The sequence below is a fragment of the Micropterus salmoides genome, unplaced genomic scaffold (genome assembly GCF_014851395.1).
Source record: "Micropterus salmoides isolate LMB-PRFRI ecotype aquatic unplaced genomic scaffold, ASM1485139v1 Ms_hic_scaffold_63, whole genome shotgun sequence".
NCBI lineage: Eukaryota > Metazoa > Chordata > Actinopteri > Centrarchiformes > Centrarchidae > Micropterus > Micropterus salmoides.
Window position 1 is genome coordinate 1 of NW_024044382.1, and position 24,578 is coordinate 24,578.

The window sequence follows — 24,578 nt, forward strand, 5'->3', positions numbered from 1 at the left end:
TGGTGGGCCCAGACTGTAAAGGGCACTCTGTAAAATCAAGAAAGTCTCTAGTTGTATGCATAGGGGATGACTGTGTTGTGTTTTTAAAAAAGTGTTAACGACCCACCCCACCCATGTCAGCCAATGTTTAGCTAGCTGTATTAGCATAGTGGTTTGAAATTAGAAAGAAAAAATTCATCACATTTTGCCTAAGAAACTACATATTAATCAAACAATTTTATCTGCAATAGTATAGATACCAAACAAAATAAAGTCTTGGTCAAAAAAATACTTTCTGACCTCAAAATCTGTTTTTTCTCTATATATTCTGAATGTGCCTGTTTTCCAGCCTTGGTGACCACCATGCCTGATTGGGGAGGAAGTAGGTAACTTCTTAAGTGATCACATAATTTCTATTGTTATTACAATTCTCCTCATGTTAGAACCATACCCAGTCTCCTCTATGTCAGCAGATTCATCAGGCTGGCCAATATACCGGTCAAGCTGTAACACTCAGAACATATCTTTGGTCACCAACTTTAATTTTGCTCAACTATTTGTTGAGCAAAATAAGTATTGTTGAGGCTCCAAGTTTGCAAGTGTTAACTCTTTTTTCCCCCTCAAACATTACTACAGTTATAATTAAATAACCAATACAGTGAGGCCAAGCACCTCATGGTTGTTACATACCAAGATAAAACTAAATTAAACTAGATGTTGTAACTGATTCTAGTATTACAATGTGCATTTTGTTTGTAAACTTGATTGTAAAATGTTTTTTAATCACTAAAGTGTCCACAGGCATTTAAGGAAAGGAGGGCAGTGTGTGGGGGAAAACAGCTGTTTTTCATTGTATTATCAACACATAGGTAGCATTAATACAAGGCCCATGTATAATACAGCGGTCAGTAATCAACACAAATTGTGATCAGTGTCCATGGCATTGCTCCACAAACCGATTTTTCCCCAGATTAAAACAAGCGTCTGTAACAATTCTCCAATATTCAGGATGGTTGTGTTTAATACTTCCTCGACTGCTTACCACTACACCAGCATCACTATCAACCCTGAGAACACCCCACATTGGAAGGAACCTACATGACCTGACATTTAGCATTTAACCAAGTCATTTTGTGCGTATTATAGCCTTCATTGGATTTATAAATTATCTCAGAGTAGAAGATATCTCACAAGAAAAAAAAAAGATCACTTAGTGTAATCTTACATTTCTTACACATTTCACCCACTTATTGTCCCTCTGCAATACTGCCACTGGCACATTAACAATTATCATGGAATTAATTTACTACACAATATCTTTAAAACTATACATTCATAAGATTTAGGATGAGCAAAGGAAAAGGCTGCGGGGTCAAGAGTGGAACGACTTTTTCTAATGTTTTGGAACATCAGTGAAATTCGCAGTCCGTGCATCCCTTGAATCTCATCCTTGAGTGCCTGTGGGGGATAAAACACAACAGCCAATGAATAAACTTTTACACACAACACAAACATGTGTAAGTCTTTCATAAACATGTCCACCAAAGATAAGTAGATAATCTTCTAAAAGAATCTCACAAGCGTGGTCGACATAGACCGTAGCAAACAAGCCCAAGTACAAGCGTTCTTGTAGAAGCAGCAGCCAGTAGGCCCTTTAAACTTCGCTACCCTTTTGTTTTTTTATCTGTTTTTTCTGGCTTTATTGCCAAAACATGCATTACCTCTGACATAAATACAGTCTTTGGAAGATGAAGACGGAATTTTTTGGATTAAAGAGCAGCAGACCATGATCCACCCGGCCCAAACAACCGGACCAGGTGCCATGGCGGCTGCGGTGATCACTTAGAGGAGAGGAAAGAGAGCCAGGAGAGGAGCCATGCTGGCCCAGCTTGGACTTAATTCTGCTCCTAAAGAGCCGGTCTGGACAAAATGGCACTCATGTTGACCAAGCAACAGAATCCAGAGACTGTTGTGCCCACATCGTTACAGAGACCTGCCCTATCAACATCCTGGATCAAGCACTCGGCAGGTGGTCCATGTTCCGAGCTGTAAGCGCAAGACTCTGGCAAGATGAGAGGAACTGGACTCTGTGTTTTACATTGATGATGCTTGGTGCACAAACACGGTCAAGATGGACTCTGTTTCCCAAATGTCAGACTGTTCATTGTGAAGATGAAACTTTCATACTATCATCTGCTGTTTCATTATGCAGCCTTGTGCTGTATAATGACTGTCCTTGCATCTCTTTCAATTATTGTTATGTTCCTCAGACGCCTTTTTGGAGGATAGTGACTCGTGTGTGTAAAAAGCACTCGCAGAGATCCTTCTGTTTTGTTCTAATACAAGAATTATTACGTCAAATAAATCAACAATAAATTCTCCGTGGTTGACTTTCAACAGAAACTTTAAACTCTTCAAAATATCTTACAATACGGTCACTAATCGTTTCAGTCCTCCTCTCTCCAACTCAAACAAAGTAACTCCCAAGCTGCCACCCAGCCCCTCATTAAACCTGTTACCTAGTGAGGAGGAGCCAAGGCAATCATTAGCCAATTGTTATTTCCAAAGTTTCCTAAATCAAAATCCATAATTAAATTTCTTGATCTCAATTTTAACAGAAAGAATAATATAAATTCAAATCAGCTTGTTTTACTATATATTAGTGACTTAATCAAAATAAACCTATTATGGCTGCAACAATGACTAATAAACAACCTTGAATTTGTACCTTGCAAGTATATGTTTTCTAGTAAAATTAATAAATAGGATGAAATCATTATTAAAATAAAAACAATTTACGATTTACCTGATTGACTAACTGGTGTTGTTGAACAGTCCTTTTTCCTTTGAACTCACTGGACTCTATATGGATCTCATACATGGCCCCACAACCACCTGAAAGCACAGGATCACACAAACAACACTGTCATTTCCCAAGTGTATGTGGTTTCTACACAACAATAAAATGTGCAGAATAATCACTATGATGCGACGTCTAGATATTTTAGAAGCATTGGACATCTGGGATATATCCATTTGATTTGACTGAATGGTGCGGCCAGAAAACACAAAATGAGCCTTGGGAGTTAACATTTCATTTAGTCATGGCTTCAGTGAAGAGCTGGGACAAACTTGCAGTCCATCCCTATAACTTCATTCAGCCAGTCACCGGATAGATGTGTTTAAGTCAGTGGTTCTCAAAGGGGGGTCCCCGGACCCTTGAGTGGGTTCCCAGCAAAAAAGGGAACACTTTATTACGTTATAATTCCATCCATAAGTAGCACACTGACATAATGTCTGACTATTTTGGTCATGGGTTTTATACACTTTCTGTAATAAAACATCTCAGCAAATATCCTATCAGCAGGGGGACCCTAGGACTAAATCTTATTAAATGGGGGTTCTTGGTCTAATTTGCGTTAGTTTAGGGGTCCTTGATGTAAAAAGATTTAAGTTACCTGATATATCCACAACTTTGAGCGACGAGGCTAAGGGAAACTTCTCCTTCAGCACCGCTGCGATGCGGACCTCTCCGTCTGTTTGTGTGGACATGCATCTCTGCACGTGGCCAGCAACCTCGACCTGAGGAGGCAGAAGCGAAGAGCTGCGTCAAGTTTAGCAAACTGCTGTTAGCATCGCAGACTGGACCGTCTGAACTGCAGTACGAGAATAAAGTCAACGTGTATTTACTTGATTACTAAGGAGAGTCCGGAGAGCAGAGGTCGCAGTGGCGGTCAGGCTCCGTCTACAAGCCAACATTATGAAGCTGTGGCGTTTGTTTAATCATGGGACGTTTATTAAAAATCCTCACCGGTTACTCAACAAGTAATGTCCTCGGACAGCTTCGTCCCACTGATATGACGTCAGACATCCGGGTACTTCACGGGTCGCCTTTTTTTCTATAATAAAAATAGCATAATGATACATACATACATATTTAAATATAACCTAAAAAGAAAAACTGGATTGATTAAAATATTATGTTGGGGTTTTTTTCAGATAAATTCAAAATTAAAAAAATACCTTTTTAAACCCGATATACGTTATAGGAAACATTGTAAGGCAAGGGCGTCATTTTGTGTCAAAAAGTGGTGGGGACATAAGGACTCAGATGAGGGGTGCGATGATACATTTGGGTCACGAGACATGACGATACAGGAGAACAGGAAGATTTTTAACACTATTTTGAAGAAATATGAAATGCTGAAATAGGCCTACATGAGCGAGAAAAATGGATAATTAAACACTTCATTTCCTATAATAATATGTTTCTGCTCCAATGTATGGTGGAAATGTTTTTTTTTATGTAGAAGGAATCAAAAAATTCAGCTGGCAGGGGACAATTCATAAATAAAAAATATAACAGAACATAATGCAGTAATCAGCAGCTACTTTTTTTGGACAATGCACATTTGATTTTTACTATATTTAAATTGCATTGCATGTTTTCTTATTGTGCAAATAAACCTTTCTCAAAGTGTTTATTTGTTAGTTAACATTTCTTGGTGCAAATATATTTTTCAGAACATTTTTAACATTTGAAAAAGTGATCGGGACAAAATCAGCTTTTTCAAAACATGGTGGGGACATGTCCCCAGTGTCCCCAGTGTAAATGACGCCTATGCTGTAAGGGGACTTTAAATTTATAGGCTATTGTAAATCCAATAATGTATGGGATGTACATAAACATGAGAGATGAGAGACTAAGGTTGTAATTTTAAAAACTGTTACTGTTAATAATATCTCCCAAATTACTTGCAACGCTTGTATTTGCTCCCGTTAAAATGTCTTCTTCATTATGTGAAGAAATGTGCAAAGTTTGTGCCCAGGGTGGCTGTTCAGATGCAGAAGGGGAAACAAAATAAACAAAACATTGTAGTAAATGATTGCAGTGAGCAGTCATGCGCAATAGACCTTAAGACATTTTGACTTCACACAGTAGGAAAGCACATGTTACTGATAACATTAACAAAGGCTGTCTTCTATTCATGTCCCATATCCCATTAATGACCATGACAGAGGAGACAATCGTTAATTGTATTATTTACACCTGTGCTTTTCCTTCAGTCAAAATGTCTTCTGTGAAAAACCCTGGAGCTGACATACCTAAATAAAATGGTCAGATTTGTTCTTTTTACTTCCGCTATACATAGCCCTTTCCTTTCTAAAAATAAAGATCATTATTAGCTGGAGCAGGTTGGACAATATATTTATAACCATATTAACTACAAATATATTTATTTAATTGTTTTATTGCCTTACAGAGTTCAACTATACAGGGTATGTGCAATTCACAGTTTGGAGTTAGCCAAAGTTTTGGTTGATGTTGTCACCCTCAGACTATGTATGTCCGTTCTTCTTTTCATGACTGAACTAAATTTCTTATCCACGACCTTCCGTCTACTTTGCCAATAGAGCTATGAAGCCTCGATAGCTAAACTTTCAGGTTGACTTGCATCTCAGTCGGTGTTTTTGATAATGTCACCATCTCTACAAAATGGCTCCTTTCCTCCTTTTCAGGGAAACCTCACATGCGCATTGAATGCTGGTGATGGCCACACTGCTGAGCCACACAGCCCAGTAGAGTGAGCAAGACTTTACATTCAACTACATAGATAGATAGATAGATATTCATATCATTAACTCTAAATGTATTTAAGCTTTTATTTTATCCTGTCTCACAGGATGCAGTCATGTTATTAGTGATACCTGCACTATTCCTACTATGATAGTGTAAAAGTAAATCTACCAATTCAACTTTAAGGTTTTTTAGTTCAATCTTCCATATCAGTTGGAACAAAAACAGTCCCATGGGACAGTCTGGCTCAGATGGACATTTTCATGAAAAGAAGGTCTGAACGAGAAGCTTATCTCACTCTGCAGGTTGTAGACCCCTACATTAATGGAGGCTGAGGACTGAGGAGCCATTAGTGGCTGTTGACAGTAGGCCCTAGTGCCTTTTCACTACAAGCCTGAGCTTTGTTTGTGCACAAGACAAAGCTGAGTTTCTGACGTCAGTACCCTTTAAAGACATGATGTTACCAGAGAATCGCAACAGTGTACAAGTGCAGAGATGGAAAGCACCACTTTCCCCACACTGACCTTGATGGTTCTCTTCCTCAGCTGGACTTGCTGTGCTGAGGAGGATACAGAGGCTCTCCCCTGCCCAGAATACCAGGAGGGTTTTGATGGCTCTTGCTATGAGTTTGTGGGTCTGCAGCGATCCTTCCTCAGTGCTCAGGGATGGTGTGAGCAAGGCGGAGGACACCTAGCCTTCATCCTGAATGATGAAATACAGCAGTTCCTTCAAAAGCACCTGGAGCCGGGGAGGGACTGGTGGCTCGGGCTGGCACCTGCAGCTCCAAACCTCACGCTCGACTCTGCTGCTATCGATGGTGAGAGGGCATGTGGACAGGGGAACCAGAGTAGACGCTGACTCTAAAGGCTTCTGTGTAGATTTTAGGGAGTTTACATGTATTTGAGTGCTATGATATAGGGCAGCTGCATCACAAGTACTATGAGTATTAATTACAAAGCTTGTAAATGTCTCTGAAAACTACCATTTAATTTACTACCATTTTAAGTACTTTACTGCACATATGAACAACTAATTCGATGTATCTGTGATCAACGATTATATCTAATAATTGAGTGAAAATGTCAGAGATGAAAACGATCACCTCTGCTGCTATCTCATTAGGCAGCTTGCAGGTCCATTGTATAGCACTGCATTGTGTTTGTTTGCCGACATTTGTTAGAATACTAGCACATCTCGATATCTCCCTCAAGCAGCAGTGTGATGAGAGATATTTCTCATTCATTTAAACTTGTCAATAGGCTTGCTGTCAAGTGGCTTGATTTACAAACGTGGCTTTATTTTCCTTCACAGAGAATGAGTCTTTAGAATTTGTTTACCCTGTCACCAGCTCAATCTGTTGCTTTGTTGTTTTATGATCCCTAAATTGCATCTTAACAATTAACTTCCCAGATAGAAAAGATCTAGAGAATGACCCTGTCTTGAAATTTGGAGTGATAACATCTTCTTTTGGAGACATTTTGCTGAATAGCAGACTTTAAAATAGAAGTTTGATTAAATTAAATGGTTAAATGTAATGTTTTGGTAATTTCCCAGGTTCCTTAGCATGGCTGGATGGCTCAGATGTCAGCTATAGTAACTGGGTGAACATGCCAGATGCAGAAGCAGCCTGTGGACATATCCTGAGACATTCAGGCTTCCAGTGGGAAGCTGCATGGAACTGTAGCCAGGAGCTCAACTTCATTTGCCAGTTTGGTATGCACTTCTAAATAAATCAACATAAAGCATTAAACATGTGTAAACCTTATTCCTGTAATATCATTCTTGACTTTCTCCCTCAGATTCTGGGAGATCTATTGCATGTGACGGCCAAAATGCAACACTGCAATGTGGTTCTGGTCAAGTTTTAGATATAGACGACAGCTTCTATGGTCGAAAAACAATTCACTACTGCCGATCCAAACTTACAGCCTCGCCCACATCCTCCCAGGAGGAGTGCAGCTGGATAGATGTTATAGATTCTGTAACAGGTATTGTGCTGGATGAATTCATGCAACTACTAAGAAAATAGCTGGTGTTTCTCCTTAGTGTTAATACGCCTCTTTAAAGAGATCTCTGACTCTATCATTACAAGGTTATAGAAAGCATTTAATATGATGAAAATTAAACAGTCTCATGCTTTTCAAACTTGTAAAAATACTGTCAAGGCTGTTTAAATATAATCTAAATAATCTGCAAGATTTCGTAATTTAATTGATATATGTGTCAATCCAGCCCAGTGCCATGGACAGCAGGCTTGCCAGGCTCCAGCTGATCTCAGCTCTTTTGGTGAACCATGTCCTGCGCTGGGGAGTTACCTGTCTGTAGAGTACCGCTGTAAACAAGGTCAGATGCACAATTTGTCCTTTTAACTTCCACTATTTAAAATAATACTGTAGATCCTTATTAGAACGAGCAGATTGGACAAGGTAACTTAAAAATAAAATAAATGTAGCTATGAAGCCTCTCTAGCTAAACTTGCAAGATGACTTTCATCTCAGTCAAATGATTACCTCGCTGATGTAATTAGCAGAGCGAGCTTAGATTAAATGCACTGTTAAAATTATTATAACAGGCTCCTAGATGCAGTATGTTAGCGATGAAATGTATACTGGAGCAGTGTTTACATGATTCCAATGAACAGTGTGATTTCCTCTCAGGACTCTACTTGTTGATGAGCAAGCTGGCGGCCGTCTTTGATAATGTCACCATCACGGTGAATGGCTCCTTCATCCTTTTCAGGGAAACCTCACATGCACACTGAATGCTGGGGATGGCCACACTGCTGAGCCATACAGCCCAGTAGAGTGAGCAGGACTTTGCATTCAACCAGACAGATAGATTGATGTAACTTTATGTATGTACATAACTGTATTTAACTGTATTTAAGCTTTTCTTTCTATATCACAGGATGGAGAGCACTGTGATGCACAGATTCCTCCGTCCTGGTGTTTTCATGGTTCGAGTGGAGTGCACCACCAGTGACTGGCATGTTACTGCTCAGAAAGCCATAAACATTCAGGAGCCTGTTGGAAAGTTTGGTGTGTTTAAGTGCTATAGCGGGAACATGTCAACAGATGGCACTAAATGCAATGCACTTCATGGTAGGCCTGTTCAGATCCAGGTGATGGTAGAGGCAGGTGGGTCGGTCTCACACTGTAGTGGATACATGCTTCTGAAAAACCACTTCTCCATAAATACAGAATAATTTGATTCCTTTTTTTCCTGTAAATAGGTACAAATGTTTCCTACTCAATTCAACACGAAGACCACTTCATTGCAAACTCGTCAGTGGACAGAGGGATCACCCCCCACAACATTACACTGAGTGTAAGTGTGGTGGAGAAGCTTGAACATGGCTGCCACCCCTGACTCTAACTGCCTCTAACAGGGTCACAGCTCGCACAGTGTCAACTGATCTGGAGCTGTGTCTGCTGGAGCCTGTTGAAGGCCTGCAGGCCTCTGTGATAGCAGAGGACAAGTGTCCAGACTCTAAAGATCTCATCATTGGTGTATCGTTAGAGCGAGGAGCCCCTGTGGAGCTGCTCTTCACTCTGACTGGAGCTGGGGACACTCTCTCCGAGACCAGAGACATGCTCAATGGCAGCTTACAAGCTTATACATTCTCCAGCCCACTCGAAGGTACTTACAGCTTAAGCTGTACTGTAATTCAATTAAAACAGTCACCCATAGTATGTGATAAATGTGATCTTCTCAATGCCCTTAAATTCAAACTTTTGGTAAAGGATTGTTGAAGGTGAAGGTACGAGCCATGAATGCCTTCTTTGCTTCTGATGCGGATGTGGACTTAGAGAACATACTTCAGGCTTGCCAGAATTACTCTGACCATTCACCAGATGAACATGGGAACACAGTATGTAGAAGATTAGCATCACACAATAGCAGTCTGTTTACTTCTGAAATGTATTTTGACATAAAATTATTAATTTGTACAGGTGATGATTTGGTTACAGCACAATTATTTGTCTTCACCTACAGACAGGTAATATGAGTGTCTACGACTCTAGTGGCTTCAAAATAATTGCTACTCCAGACACTGTGGTGGACTACACTCAGAGTGTCACACTGAGCGTGACTGGAACTGAATCATTACCAAGCAAAGGACTCACATTTGAATGGAAGTGTAGTAAGTACAACTATGAATTCACTACTGAGAATTTTAAATTAGTTTTTAAACCATAACTAAAGTAATCACAGGGGGTGAACCCAAATAGAATAACACAGACAATCCAAACCAGTAACCTTTTAAGGACAGTGAAGCTTCAAATGCTAAGTGTTTGTGACAGTGAGAACATTTCCATGTGCACTGTCAGTCCTGTTTCAAGACCTCATTTTGATCATAATCATAATCATATTCAGGAAAGGAATTTTAAATTGAATGTGACAAACCTAGTTATTCAGCTCCCTGTATATATGAAGATGATCAGAAACCTGCCTCAGGTCTTCTGGTTTCAGAGTATTCTGGTACTCCAACTAGAATATTCTGGTTTCTTCAAACCGGCATACGACCTATTCCAGATTTCTGAAGCCAGGATATGATGTTTAAATGTTAACAACAAGCACAGAACCTCCAAAAACCTGATCATAGCTCGGACAGTAATGCATGTTAACTCACTGTGTCAAACAGGAGTTGATTCAGTTGGATAGGATAGTTTCAGAGGTTGTAGTTAGAGGTGAGGTTCTACTGGGTTGCATTGTGTTCATGTTATTTTGTCCAATATGTAAATACGCTTTAATGACACTGTGAATCATGATGTTTGGCTTTATACAACAGCAGCACTGTAATGTCTTTACTGTCTTACTTTAAAGTTCTTCCTCTGCTTCTTTCCGTACAGAAGGAAACTGCAAATGCACAAACAAAACAACGGACAAAATTTATGTTATCCCAAAAGACTGCCTTCCAGATCCCTTTGATAATTTCAGCTACGCTTTAACTGTGAGGAGAACGACCTGGTTCAGGAAATGGGTCAACCTTGCTTCAACTTCAAAGTGCATCACTGTTGCTCCAAAGGAATTCACAGATGTCACCATCAGGTAAAAGGGAGCCATTTACAATAAATGCTTAAATATTCTCAAAATAATTATTCCTCACGTTGTTTGTAGAGGGTGACATAAATTTCTTCTAGTGCTCCCCACTGCTTCTGAAAGTGCAATACAAAAGAATGAACTATAAGTTGACAAAGTTTTGGTTTTAGAATTTATGGACCAAACAGGAAATCTGCTGGAAAGACTTACAGGTATCAAAATAGGTTATAGTTATATATTCACTTTTTTTCTTGCAGTTGTGATGATTGCGCTTCAATAAATGTGAACGACCACATTAAGCTAAGACTGATCTGTGTGACAACTTGCCCAGAGGTAGTTTGGTATATTGGGGAGTCCAGACCTTTGACAGTAAGTCTGAAACTGCACTTACAATGATTAAAACTGTGGCATAAGAGATTATTGGGTCAGACAATTATTAACTGATCATCTTTTCCCAGGGTGACCTCGAAAAATGTTTCTCTGAAGCAGGAAGAAGGCCACCTATCGAGAGGCAGGATGGCAACACTGAATATATTGTACATAGCAAACATCTGAAAGTTTCAAGGGACACATTGCACAACTTCAGTGTGATTGCTTATGGTGTGTTTTCATCCCATGTAGTCAGTCATAATGCTCTCTTCAGCACTGCAGGATGTTTATATATAGATTAAATGTAGTATAATTAGGGGTTGGGACTCTTTTTGAACGCCTCTTGAAACAGAGTGCTTTGTTCAAAACTACATATTATTTGTTTTTGCTTGAACTGAAGCTGATAATGTTTTTCTTGTTTATAGGCAAGAAGGAGGCAGGTTTTGCCAAGTACACGTTTCCAATACCAGGTCCTGAATCAGCCGAACCAACTGTAAACTCAGGAGTGACATCTGAAGCCCCTGCAGACCCCAGACCCCCCTCTTGTAGCATCTCTCCGCTTTCAGGAACAGTTCTCGATGCTTTTGACATTACCTGCAAACCAAGCTCTTTCTGCTCTACGGGCTGTTTTTATTGCTTCAAGACAGACACAGGTGAGAATGTGCACAGTTGTCTCTTGGTTTAATTCAATCTTAAACAAATGTAAAAAAAAAAATGTTTTAAAAAAGGGCCTTTCTGTAAAGTAACAGATATCTTGTGTTTGGCAGTGAACAATATTTGCATATTCAAAGATTTCTGCTTTTTATTGAGGGAGTGGGAGTAGATGTCATTTTAAGAATTGTTAATGAGGTAATTAAACTCTCTTTTTGTCAATCCATATCAAACAGTGTGTAAAGCAGTGTATTCTTTATCTCATGTAACATGTCTGGAGTGGATCTTTAAGCTATTTTAAAATTGTTGCGCATAAAGTAAGCCCCTTGCATGAACCAGTGTGTAGAATGACTTTGTTGACAATGGGTGACATCAAGAGTGTGCTTTACTCTAAAAATTAGCCTGTGATAAAATGTAATGCTTTGGCCATTTAGCAACCTGTGTGCAGATAAAATAATCACAATCATCATAACAGTTTACTAAATTGTCTCTTTTGTGTTATAGGCAAACATCTGCGCTGCAGTAATGCACATGAGGTGAAATCTGTCTTCCTGCCGCTCGGAGATAAGAACAATAATTACAGTTTGTCTGTTGTGGTGACTGTGAAAAATGAATATGAGAAAGCCACTACAACTGTTTCCACTCAGGTTTGTCATCTCCCAGTAATCATGTATCTTACAGAACCAAGGGGGATTAGAGAAATTCAAATTGGAAAAATCCATTGTTGATGTAAAAGTCTCTAAAGTCTGCATAATTGAGACAGACTTTCTGTTTATGTTCCTCAAGGTGCAGAAAAGCAGCTCCAGTACCTCTGTGGGGGCTCTGCAATCTGCAGTGAAGGACACTGTGAGTCAGTTAGAGCAGCAAGGCCTGCTCTCCGGTGAGGCACTGGGACAAATATTTACTTCAATTTCTGATATGTTGAATACAGCGGCGGGCCAGGATCAGAACAATGCGAGGAGGAAGGTAACAGAATGTGATTGATGTTGACTCTGTAGAGGCTAATATATTTCTGTGATATTTGTGAGGCTTACAACATTTATTTTGGGTCGAGTGGAGAGCACTGTGACGTTCAGCAGCGCTTCCTTCTCTTTCAGCTCAGAGAGCAAATGTTGACCAAAATGACCACAGTTCTGCTGGACTCACCCAGCAACACAACTCAGGAAGTGCAAGTGACAGCCAGAGCTGTGGCTGGACTCACCCAGCGCCCAGAGGAGCTCAGTCCCGCTGCTCAAGTACAATACAGCAGATCAGTACAGCAATGTCAAAACTATTTCAAATTATTAATACAGGGTTAAAAAGTTAAATTTGAAACAATCTACAAATGTCAATCCTGCTGTATATATAGCACTTTGTAAATAGTTAAAGTGATTACACATTAATTAAAAATGTTCCATCAGTAAATTACACACTATAAATGCTAAATCTGTTGTATATTTAACATTTAGATGAGTATAGCAATACTAGTGGGTGTTAATGACCTCAAGCCATTGTTTTATTGTTTGCCATTTTAAGTTAAAGCTTAAATTTCAATTAAAAACATTAACATTTGTTATCACTACACAACATATGAAAGAAGAAAGAAAAAGTTGTGGTGCACCTCAACGTTTTGCAGCTTGTGTTCAGTTTGGGGCGCAGGACAATGAAAAAATTAAATATATGTTCATTAGCTCTTTTGAAAGCTAAACACACATCACGCAGATATTTTCTGTTGCTGTATTTCATCTCTCTCAGGAAGAAGCGGGCTCACTGTTGGTAGACCTCAGCTCCTCCCTCAACACTATCAGTGTTAATCAGGACGGTGGGGATGATGGAGAAGTTGTGCAAGCAGCTACAACAATAGTTGAAGCAGCCAGTAATGTTTTGAATGTTTCTTCAAATGTAAGGACAAAATTATCACTGATATTGTTAGATTCCATATTGTTTGTTTTTTCCAGAGCCTGTGGTCTTTACTAAACAGTTTTAATTTTTTTTCCTCAGAAAAAGGTCTCAGATTTTCTTCTTACTGGGATAAACAATGTTCAAGTGCTTTGCTGAATAATAAAAAACTGAATGGAGACCCTTCCATCATTGATTCTGGTCAGATCAGTGTGTACGTCAACAGGTAAGAGGGGCCTGACACTGGCTAGAACATGTACTAAATGATAAACTACGGTTTGCTGAAGTTACTAAGATAATTATGATTCTGCTTCCTGAAGAGTGTCTCCTGAAAAGATGAAAATTCAGGATATAAATGTCCAGAAGAGCAGCTCCTCCAGATTTTCGTTCCCCTCACTGCCTGCTCATATTGTCGCTCCAGAGGAGCCAATGGATGTCAGAGTAAGTGAAATTGAAACAATAAAAATTTACAGTGAATTTAAAGATGCTGATGCAACCCATTGGTTTTTCACCATATTGTGTCTATGGCTGTTCAAGTTCAAGTTGTGTTGTAGCTAAAGAGCTCTGCGTTGATCTAGCCAGTACGGTATGGCTTTCCTTATGGTTGAACATACATGCCTGGACCAGTTAAAAAAGGCAACAGTAAACTAGTTCACTCCTCATAAAGTTCTTATGCGGATAAGTTACAAATCTGCCCCCTAACCTTTAATGTTTGCACTATTTTGGGTTTTGAGAATGCTACATAGAAAATGGAGGAGAGAAGCATTGTTTCTCAAAATATTGTTAAAATCTGATCATGTACAAATCATGTACAACTAACTAACAGAAAAAGACTGAATAAAGTAATCTGAGTCACTGTTTTGCTCAATTTGTTTTGTTGATATATCAGCATATGCCTGCCTCCTTCTAGATGATGAGTTTTGAGACAAATCCGTTTTCTTGGGAGGAGGAAAACATCACAGGAACTGTAGGATCCGTGTCTCTCACCAGAGTGAACGGCACTGTCATTCCTGTAGAGAACTTACCTGACGATATAGAGGTAATAGTTGTTTTAGAGAAATGTTTAGTTACTTCGGATAACAACGGTAGACTGTTCAGAATAATGTGTTTTCTGGCTTTTCAGATTCTCTTACCAAGGCTTGACGTTGGGGAGAACCACAGCACAGTCCTGGACCTTGCCAGTTTCAGTACATTAATAATTGATGTTCCCTCACCGGATATAACACTGGTGCTGAAAATGGAGCCCTCTGAAGACATTTCCTTCATGCTATTCCTGGGATGTAAAGATTATCCAAATGAGCATAATTATATAGCCAAGACTCAGATCCCTCTAGAGAATTCCAAAGAAGGTAAAAATTTAAGCTAGCAGATTTACTTTTTGTAGCGTGCACGACATGCCTGAAAGTCACATCTAAATTACAGTCAAGAGACGAGATAAGATGACAGTGTTGTCAGCTGGGTGTCTAGTAAGGAAATATTTCCTGGCTCTCTTCTGACAGTCTACATTACTTTGTGTGTGCTTGCGACAAATGCAACAAAGTTTTCCCTCAGAAACTTATGTGAGATGAACCATTATAGTTTATTATAGTTTCCCTAGTTCACAGAATACATTAACTATAACTGAATAATTGAAGATCCCATCTCTGTACTGATCAGTGTGTGGCTATAAACTGCCATGTGAATTGATATCACAATGAGAGAATATGCCAGATACGTACATGTGCATATCTGCTCTTTTAACACAGAAGAAAAATATACCTGGGTGCTGAGTCCCGAAGACAGAACAGGAGATGTTGGAGTGCACTACCTTGTTATGAAGCCCATTGTAGAGCCAGGCGTCAGATCCGTCAATGCCACTGTCACTGTCATTTCCATCGCTGCCCAGTGCAAATACTGGAATGAAACTAAGTCTTCTTGGAGTGAAGATGGATGCAGGGTGAGTAACACACACACCACCACAGTGGTTGCATCTATACACCCTTTAAAAGTTTGACTGACTGGTTTTGTTAATTTTTTTCCCTACAGGTAGGTCCGCTCACCACGCCTTTGGTCACTCAGTGCCTCTGTAACCACTTAACTTTCTTTGGCAGCTCCTTCTTTGTCATGCCAAACTTGGTGGATGTGTCGCGCACCGCAGAACTTTTTGCTACATTCACCAACAATCCTGTGGTGGTGTGTTTTGTGGGAGCCATTTTCACTGCTTATCTCCTGGTGGTTATATGGGCACGCAGGAAAGACATCCACGACTCAGCCAAGGTAATTCCCAGGAAAGACTTTCACCACATTATATTGTTGATTTGAAATGCCAGACCATTTTGGGAAGTTCAGACTTTGCTGCTCACACATATAATATGAAGTCTCAAAGTATGCGTATGCATTTTTAATTTTCCTGATATTTGACACTTAGTTGCGTAACATTCACTTCATGCTGTTGAATTTACTGATTAAAAAACATCTGAACACTGTGTTTTCGCATTCACTTGCAGGTGAAGATAACAGTGCTTGAGGATAATGATCCCTTGGCTGAGTATCGTTATATGCTGAATTTCAGCACAGGGCATCGGCATGGTGCCTCCACCTCCTCTCAGGTCAGCAATGCGTGTTAAAGCTTAGAGGGACCTCACAGAAAGATAAGAAAGAAAACATTTATGATGCTAAAAACTCTGGGCATCTCTGTCCATCTCGATTGATCTTTTTTGTTTTAGGTGACAATAATTCTGCTGGGTACCGAGGGAGAGAGTGAGCCCCACCACCTGACAGACCCTGATAAGCCAGTGTTTGAGAGAGGTGGGGTGGACATGTTTCTGCTGACCACACACTTTTCCCTTGGAGATCTAAAGAGCATCAGGCTGTGGCACGACAACTCAGGAGCTCACCCTGCATGGTACGGGTTAGAGGGCAAGACATGGTGATAAAATCCAAGTCCGAGTTTGTACTGTTGTAAGCACAGTAAATACATATTGATGTTACATGCAGGTATGTCAACAAAGTAATGGTGCAGGATCTGGAGAGTGGTCAGAAATGGCACTTCCTGTGTAACTCCTGGCTGGCTGTAGATGTGGGAGACTGCACTCTTGACAAGGTCTTCCCGGTCGCCACAGAGATGGATTTGAAGAGGTTTAGGTAAGTCGAGCCATGGATCTGGTAAAATCACCAAATAATTTGACTTGATTCTGTATTATTTTAGATTTTTTATTTCTCCTGAATACAAATCTTTTTTTTCAATACTTTCCAGTAACCTGTTCTTCATGAAGACAGCCAAGGATTTCCGTGACGGCCACATCTGGTTCTCTGTCATTAGTCGGCCTCCCTCCAGCACTTTCACATGTGTGCAGCGAGTGTCCTGCTGTTTTTCCCTGCTGCTGTGCACCATGCTGACCAGCATCATGTTTTGGGGCATCCCCACCGACCCCTCTGAGCAGACCATGGACCTGGGTTGGTAACAAAACACAAAGCTTTATCTTGAAAAACTACATTAAGTCATTATGGTGTACAATTATTTTACTACTACTAACAATAGAATTAGTTGTTCAAAGCCTCTCAAAATTCAATTCTTATTTCCCTTATAGCCCCATAGACGCACAGAAAGGTTGTGATTATTCCCGGTTTTCAGCACTAAATCTGCTTTTTGAAGCATCATGCAAACAAGAAAAAATATTTCTAAAGGGTTTTTACATTTGTATGTGAACTTTTGTATGGTAATGACCTGGGGCAGGGAAAGTAAATCTGGGGCTTTAATGGATACATGTGTACATGTAAATGTGCATTTTGGTATCCAAAATAATGAGTCTTACTGAAAGATCCGCCATTAAATCACATCTATTTAAACTTGATTGTAACACTTTACTTTGCAGGTCACATCGAGTTCACCTGGCAGCAAGTCATGATCGGAGTTCAAAGTTCAATCATCATGTTCCCCATTAATCTCCTTATTGTGAGCATCTTCAGAAACACTCGTCCTCGAGAGAAGGCCGCCAACACGGACGCATCCATACATGGGAAGACTGGTCGAGTTTCTCCCTCACAGAATTCCTCCCCTCAGAAAGAGATGAAGGACATCACACCAGACACTGTGATCAAGGTGTAGTAACAGATATCCTTATCAGCGATTTGCAAGTAATGTTAACTCCTCTGTTCTACACGTCTAAAGTGCTTGATGGGGTTTCTCCATTAGGACATAAAGAGAATTGCTCAGTCACTCTCAAAGGCCATGAAGAGTCCGCTGCCTGACCTGGAGCTCCGGCCCGGTCAGCAGGCGGACATCAACACTCTGCTGTCTCTGGTGGAGGACATCATAAGACAGCAGAACCGAGGGGCAGGAGACTTTTACACTGAGGCCTCCAAGAAGGATCGCTCTATGATCCTCAGCTTACGTGCAGTTGATCTACAAGGTAAACACCACCATAACCTTTACAACACTCTTGATATCATGTGTTTTTATTGGCCATTTGGAGGACCAAGCTTCTTTTTTTTTATCAAATAACTGAATGAATTACTATACTTACTACTAGTTTTACTACTTTAAGTATATTTTTCAACAACATAATATATATTTTTACTAAAGTAGTAAAAATAATAGATTGATCATTCGGAGGTCTGGTATATGAAAATCTTCCGTCACAGGTTCTTGGTTTTGCTGCTTTCTTTGCACTTGTTCTGAAGAAAGTTGACCAGGAGGAGTACGGAGAGCCTCAGATAGATGAGAGTCTGAGAAACACAATGAATTACTATAATGCTCATTTAATTTTATCTATCTATCTAAAAATTGTATCTCTTTCAGTGTCTTCAGAACTTTATTTCCTGTAGCTGAATTTATTTTTCTTCAGCTGTATTTTCATCATATATAGATATAAAATGTGATTGTTGAGGCCATACCTTCCTTTTTATATTGACCATGGTCTTATTAGCATACAGAAAGATAAAATAAATAATGCAACTACCTCACAGAAAATTATGCTGAAGGAAATATATATTATGTTGTTGAAAAATATACTTAAAGTAGTATAATGTTTATTTTCTTATTTCCTGGACAGAAAACAGTGTGTGGGGGAGCCCTGAGAGGACTTCAGTAGAAGGTCAGAAGAAGAGCAACAACAGCAGGTACCTGTACAGGCAGCTGCGTCATGTTGAGAAGGAGCTGGATTTGTTGGGACCTTCTCAGTTTCCAAAGCCAGATAGCTACAACCGAGCCATGCAGCAAGTTCAGGGAATGAAGGGTCTCCTGGACTTCCACCTACCCTCGTCTAGCCTGGAAAGAGAGCAGCTCGACAGCAGCCCAAGTCCAGAAGAGAGCATCAATGGAGACTCCACCAAGAAGTGCTGTCAAGGAGGTCTGCCATGGTGGTTTGTGTTTGTTGGCTGGATACTGGTGATTGCAACAAGTGGTGTGTCGGGATACTTCACCATGATGTATGGGCTGACGTACGGGAAAGGGCGCTCTATAAGCTGGCTTATCTCCATGGTGGTCTCCTTCTTTGAGAGTCTTTTTATTACTCAACCTCTGAAGGTGAGCGACATCCCAGTTCGTGGTTCGAAGATACAGGGGTAACATGGCTAGCATTGCAAATGTTCAGAAATTAATTCATTAAGGGGGCTTGCTTTGGACATTTCCAACCAATGTCTTTTGCCTTTTTTGTGTTTGAACAAACATTACTATGCTAATATATTTATGATGCACTGACTAAAAATATTACACTAAAGACAGACTTTAAGTATAGGATCAATTTTTGGAAATTTGATATTGATAAAGACCAGTTTACCAGTATTACAGTACATGCATACTGTATTTATAATAGATTGATCATTCGGAGTTCTGGTATATGAAAATCTTCCGTCACAGGTTCTTGGTTTTGCTGCTTTCTTTGCACTTGTTCTGAAGAAAGTTGACCAGGAGGAGTACGGAGAGCCTCAGATAGATGAGAGTCTGAGAAACACAGGTATGTTTTTTCCAACATTTCTTCTTGCATTGTTTTGTATGAAAAACAAAATGCATCAGTACAATATTCGTCTCTCAGATGATCCTGATGTGGTGCGTGCAGCAAGAAGAGACAGCACATGCAGTTTCTATCAGCCACCACCTCCCACTGACATCGAGAGGATGAGGAACAACATAATTAAAGAGCAGAAAGTCTTTGCCCTCATAAGGGAGATTCTCAGTAAGAGAAACCATTTTTAATAAATAAGAACACAGGAAGCAATGCAATACAGTCTGAGATCCAGATGTAAGATATTTGTTTTTCAATGCAGCCTACATGGGATTTATGTGGATGTTGCTCCTGGTGGCGTATGGTCAGAGGGACCCCAACGCTTACTTTCTGACCAAACACATTCGTCAGAGCTTCAGCAGAGGGATCTCAGACAGTATGAGTATTCAGGATGTGTTCAACTGGGCAAACACAACTCTGCTGAGCAGCTTGTTTGGAGAGCACCCAGGTCAGTATGCTGTGAAGTTGTTAACTGTCGCACATGACTGCTTTGCATGAATCCCCTTTAACATTTGCAAATCTTGTCTACTTATGACAAAATGGAAAATGTGAGTAAATTATCCAGCTTATATAATTGTTATTTTAGAGTTAAATTGGCAAATAAATAGGTAGCTAAAATATGCATATTGTTAGTGGCCTGATGGTAACTCTAGGCCTTGTATTTTAAAGCTTGTTGTATTTATAGATTGTTCTTTACCCTAATTTTCTCCAAGTAAATTAGAACCAACAATAAATTGGATTACAAAACAACTAGAAACTGGATCTGACAATAAAATATTAAGAGTTGAGATGATGATAATATATTAAAAAATTTCACATTTAAATAGTGGACTTCATATGAAAATGTACTGATATCACCTCTGTAGGTATTTTTGCTCATAAAATGATATTGTATTTAAAGATTATATCACTATGCAAAGCCTTAAAGTGTCTTTGTTCATTACTACTATACTATGTGGTATCAACAGTATATTTATGTAGTAAAGTACAAAATGCCTTCAAATGTTTTCTGTCATTAAGCTGTAACTGTGTAAAAAGGCCTTGTGTAGTAACTACAATGTATTTGGACTGACTCTGACAGATTAAAAGAAAAGTTTTATCTGCAAGAAGAATTTTAAACACACAAAATAATTTATGTCCTTAAAATGTGTTTATTCTTGTTACTTACCTTGTCAGGATTCATCACAGATGGAAACTCCAAGCTGGTGGGTAACGCTCGTCTTCGTCAGGTGAGGGTGCATAAAAACTCCTGCCATGTGGCTACCTCTATGCAGCAGTCTGAGCTTGACTGCCACGCTCCGTACTCATGGGAGCTGGAGGACATGGGCTCCTACGGTCCAAGCTGGAGCCACTCTGTGGTTGATAACTCCTCATTGAACAGTCACACACCATGGATGTATCAGTCCCAGGGTAAACTGAGGGCCTACCCTATCTGGGGTAGTGTGATGCTCTACAGAGGAGGAGGGTTTGTGGTAGATCTGGGGCCAGATTTACAAACTTCCAGCAGGTAGGCATTGAAATAAATAAACTCAATGGAATGACAGACAGATCAGAAGTGAAACAATTAGTCTACTCATTGATTTGTTGATTGACAGCAACAATTTTAGTAATCGACGTATTATTATTAGAAATATTTTCAAATAAAAATGTCAAACTTTTATAGGGCGAGGAATTGCACCTTTTCCTGATAGCTTTTCTATAAATATTAACTGAATCCAAATTCCTTTTTTAAAAATTGTACGGACAAAATAAGTATTTGAAAGACAATGTCTTGATCTGGGAACTTTTCACACATTTTGTAGACTTAAACATTAATTAGTTAACAAAAATAATTGTTAGTTGCAGCCTTAGCAATGAAAAAAAGACAACAAAAGCCTAATTTATTGTACATTCATCCTAAAACACAATCCATATTTATATGATAAATTATATCAATTAAGACTTGGCCTTTAGATTTAATTAATGTGTCTTTGTATGCTTTTAACTCTCAATTAGCCTGAAATTAGAAGAGCAATGACACCACAGAATTGTTTATTCTGTTTGCCACCATTTCTCCACACAGTTGTTCTCTGCGTCAGAATTTGCTGTTTCATGACATCAGGAGAGAACAGTGTTTTAAGGCATGACACTTGTTATTACGACACATCATATAATTTAACCATGTTTTTCTCTTTGTAGAACCCTTCAGTACCTTTATGACAACACCTGGTTTGACGTGTACACCCAAGCAGCCTTTGTCGAGTTCACCGTGTACAATGCCAACGTCAACCTCTTCTGCATCGTCACACTCATGCTGGAGACCACAGCCATCGGTAAATAATCCATATTCAGCCGCCGTGTGAGAGCTTCTCAGAAACTTGTACTGTTATAAGAATCGTGTAACTTTGGTGTTTCTTCCAGGAGCTTTCCAGTTCCGCAGTGAGCTTCAGAGTGTGCGTCTTTACCAGTCGACCGGCGGCCTTCACATCTTCGTCATGGCTTCTGAAGCCATCTACTTCCTCTTCATCATCTATTACATGTTTGTCCAGGTATTAATTCCTTATACCTTAAATCTACTACTGTTGCTTCTAATAATTATGACATCAAACATCTCAAACAAACTCCTATCCTGACAGGGAAAGCTGATGAAGCAGCAGAGGTGGGCTTACCTCAAGAGTAAGTGGAATCTACTCGAGCTGGCGATTATTATTCTTAGCTGGAGCGCATTGTCTGTCTTCATCAAGAGGACTTTACTGGGTTCGCGGGACATGGAGTACTACCATAACAACAAAGACCAGTAAGCAACAAGAAAAACACAATCAATACATGTATATAATCAAGGATCTTGTGTCAACATTGGTTACCAAGCACCAGTGTATGCCAGTGACCTGGACAGAGATTTGAGTTGTTTGCAAACTGTTAGTGACCAAATCAAAGCTAGAAGTTGTCTACATTTTGTATTTAGCGTTATCTGCAAAATAGTGTAGCAAGTCAATGCATTTCACCCTTCAACCTCTGAGAGAACACCTAATTTCAACCTGGAAATGAATATCTACACACAGAATCTGTTATTTTAATACAGTTTCATCTCAATAAATAGGAAAACATTACAAAGTCAACTATTATGTCCTCAATCCATTCAAAACCCTTTTCAATAGATTGTTAAAACAAAGTTCTGTTCTCTCATGCTCTGTCTCCAGATACGCCAGTTTCCATGAGACAGCCAAGGCTGATGCAGTGCTGGGGTATCTGATTGCATTCCTGGTGCTGTTGGCTACAGTCAAACTGTGGCACCTGCTGAGACTGAACCCAAAGCTGCACATGATCACAGCCACGCTGCAGCGAGCCTGGACTGATATTTCAGGCTTCCTGGTGGTCATAACCATCATGTTCCTGGCCTATTCCATTGCTGTGAGCAAGTTCCCACACTTAACCATCAACATGCTGCTGAAGTCATTGCATTTCTTCCCATTTTATCTATACTTTATGAAATAGAACTCAAAACATGGTTCTTAACAAAGACATTAACTTTCCACTTTTCAGTCTAACCTGATGTATGGTGGAAGCTATACTCCTATCGGACTCTGCTGGACGCTGCACAGACCATGGTCAGCCTGCAGCTTGGCATTTTTAACTACGATGAGGTTTGTATGAGACTATTATAATTGTACCATTACAGATTATGTACCCTTCTCCAGTGTGTTTCTTCCTCCTTCTCTCCCAGGTTCTGAATTACAATCCAGTGCTTGGGGCTTTCCTTATCGGCTCCTCCATTGTGTTCATGACCTTTGTGGTGCTGAACCTCTTCATCTCTGTCATTCTGGTGGCATTCAGTCAAGAGCAGATACATCACCAGGTACTTGCCCATGCTGAGTCTACACATGTTGTAGAAGAAGCATTTTATGAATTGATACTCCTTGAGTTATACATATTACTCACTGTTCTTGCAGCCGTCTGAAGAGGATGAGATTGTGGACCTGATGCTGATGAAACTCTGCAGTTTATTTGGACTCAAATATAAGAATCAAGGGGGTGACTGCCTGGATGAGAGGCCAGCTGTCACATCTGCTTCAAATAATGGACTGCAGACAATTTCTTCTGGGAACATTTGTGAGGGTTGAAATGCTCCTCTACTGCCAAGCAGAAGTTAAACATTAAACAACCCACAGAATGGTTTGCTTCAGTTTTTGTTTGCCATAGCTTGCTTCATTTATTCAAACCAACATGTTGTCGCTTTGTGACTGAATATTAGCCCTTGCAAGTCTATAAATTATTAGCATTTCTCTATAGTGCTGCAGATCTGTAACTAATGTAGGAGAAGTTAAAACACTGACAGGGAAAGTAGGAGCTGAGATAATCCTTGTTATGCATTGAGTAACTGTATTTAGGCTGCAGTATATTTCCTTAAACAAATACATGTTTGTTTATGTGACTAAATCTTGTACAATATGCTTTTATTCCGTAAAAAAACTTGTATTTGCATCTGACTTAAATTTAAATTGTACTTTATATGTGTTATGTGTAACTTCCATCAGCTGTCATATCAAATTTGTCAGCTATGTCCAGTAGTAGATAGTAACATATTCAGCAAGATAGATATTAAGATAAATCTAGAAACTGCACTTAAAACTATGGCAATATAAGTCTAAAATGTATTGAATGTACATTGTGATAATAATAATAATAAAACAATAATTCATACAGCACATTATATACAAACATGCAATACAATTATTAACTGCACATACAACATTGCACAGGTAGAGGTGTATTATATACAGGTATGTAATAATACAGAGGTATGAGTCCATAGAACTTCAGAGATACAGAAATATAATAGATAGAAGACATTTCCATGTCCATATGAAATTAATTTCTGTCCTTTATTGAACACAATCCACAAATGTGTGAACATCTTTCAACTGCCACACAAATAAAGAAACATCACTCTGGTATGTTTAAAATAAAAACATAAGTAAGAAGAAAACATTTAATAACTAATAAATATCAATATTATATATTATAAGTATAACAGTGTGTAATAAGTCATATCAGATGATTCAACAGTTGATTCAACAACAAAATAAGAAATATAATCAAAAGGAGATTATGACTGA

The 24,578-nt window shown here is 39.3% G+C and overlaps 2 protein-coding genes across 2 annotated transcripts; one reads left to right on the forward strand and one right to left on the reverse strand.

Annotated features, from left to right (window-relative positions):
• Window positions 1–804: 804 nt before the first annotated feature.
• Window positions 805–3,839, reverse strand: bola3 (bolA family member 3). The gene is given in 5 exon segments (XM_038702337.1): window positions 805–1,398; window positions 1,401–1,437; window positions 2,786–2,874; window positions 3,438–3,561; window positions 3,670–3,839. Coding segments are annotated over 5 exon segments (345 nt in total). The 5' UTR covers window positions 3,739–3,839; the 3' UTR covers window positions 805–1,372.
• A 2,213-nt stretch (window positions 3,840–6,052) lies between these two features.
• Window positions 6,053–24,167, forward strand: pkd1l2a (polycystic kidney disease 1 like 2a). Its single transcript, XM_038702339.1, is given in 45 exon segments — window positions 6,053–6,374; window positions 7,112–7,270; window positions 7,357–7,545; window positions 7,790–7,900; window positions 8,215–8,271; window positions 8,274–8,361; window positions 8,465–8,694; window positions 8,790–8,918; window positions 8,921–9,196; window positions 9,301–9,428; window positions 9,554–9,701; window positions 10,411–10,609; window positions 10,858–10,969; window positions 11,059–11,200; window positions 11,395–11,622; window positions 12,125–12,267; window positions 12,407–12,586; window positions 12,718–12,855; window positions 13,355–13,501; window positions 13,601–13,643; window positions 13,646–13,724; window positions 13,819–13,939; window positions 14,409–14,537; window positions 14,622–14,847; window positions 15,244–15,518; window positions 15,521–15,754; window positions 15,985–16,086; window positions 16,204–16,382; window positions 16,475–16,621; window positions 16,734–16,933; window positions 17,353–17,579; window positions 17,673–17,889; window positions 18,532–19,004; window positions 19,338–19,434; window positions 19,513–19,653; window positions 19,745–19,930; window positions 20,659–20,989; window positions 21,661–21,794; window positions 21,883–22,010; window positions 22,098–22,258; window positions 22,662–22,872; window positions 23,005–23,017; window positions 23,020–23,105; window positions 23,186–23,317; window positions 23,412–24,167. Coding segments are annotated over 45 exon segments (7,569 nt in total). The 3' UTR covers window positions 23,583–24,167.
• The last annotated feature ends 411 nt before the right edge of the window (window positions 24,168–24,578 follow it).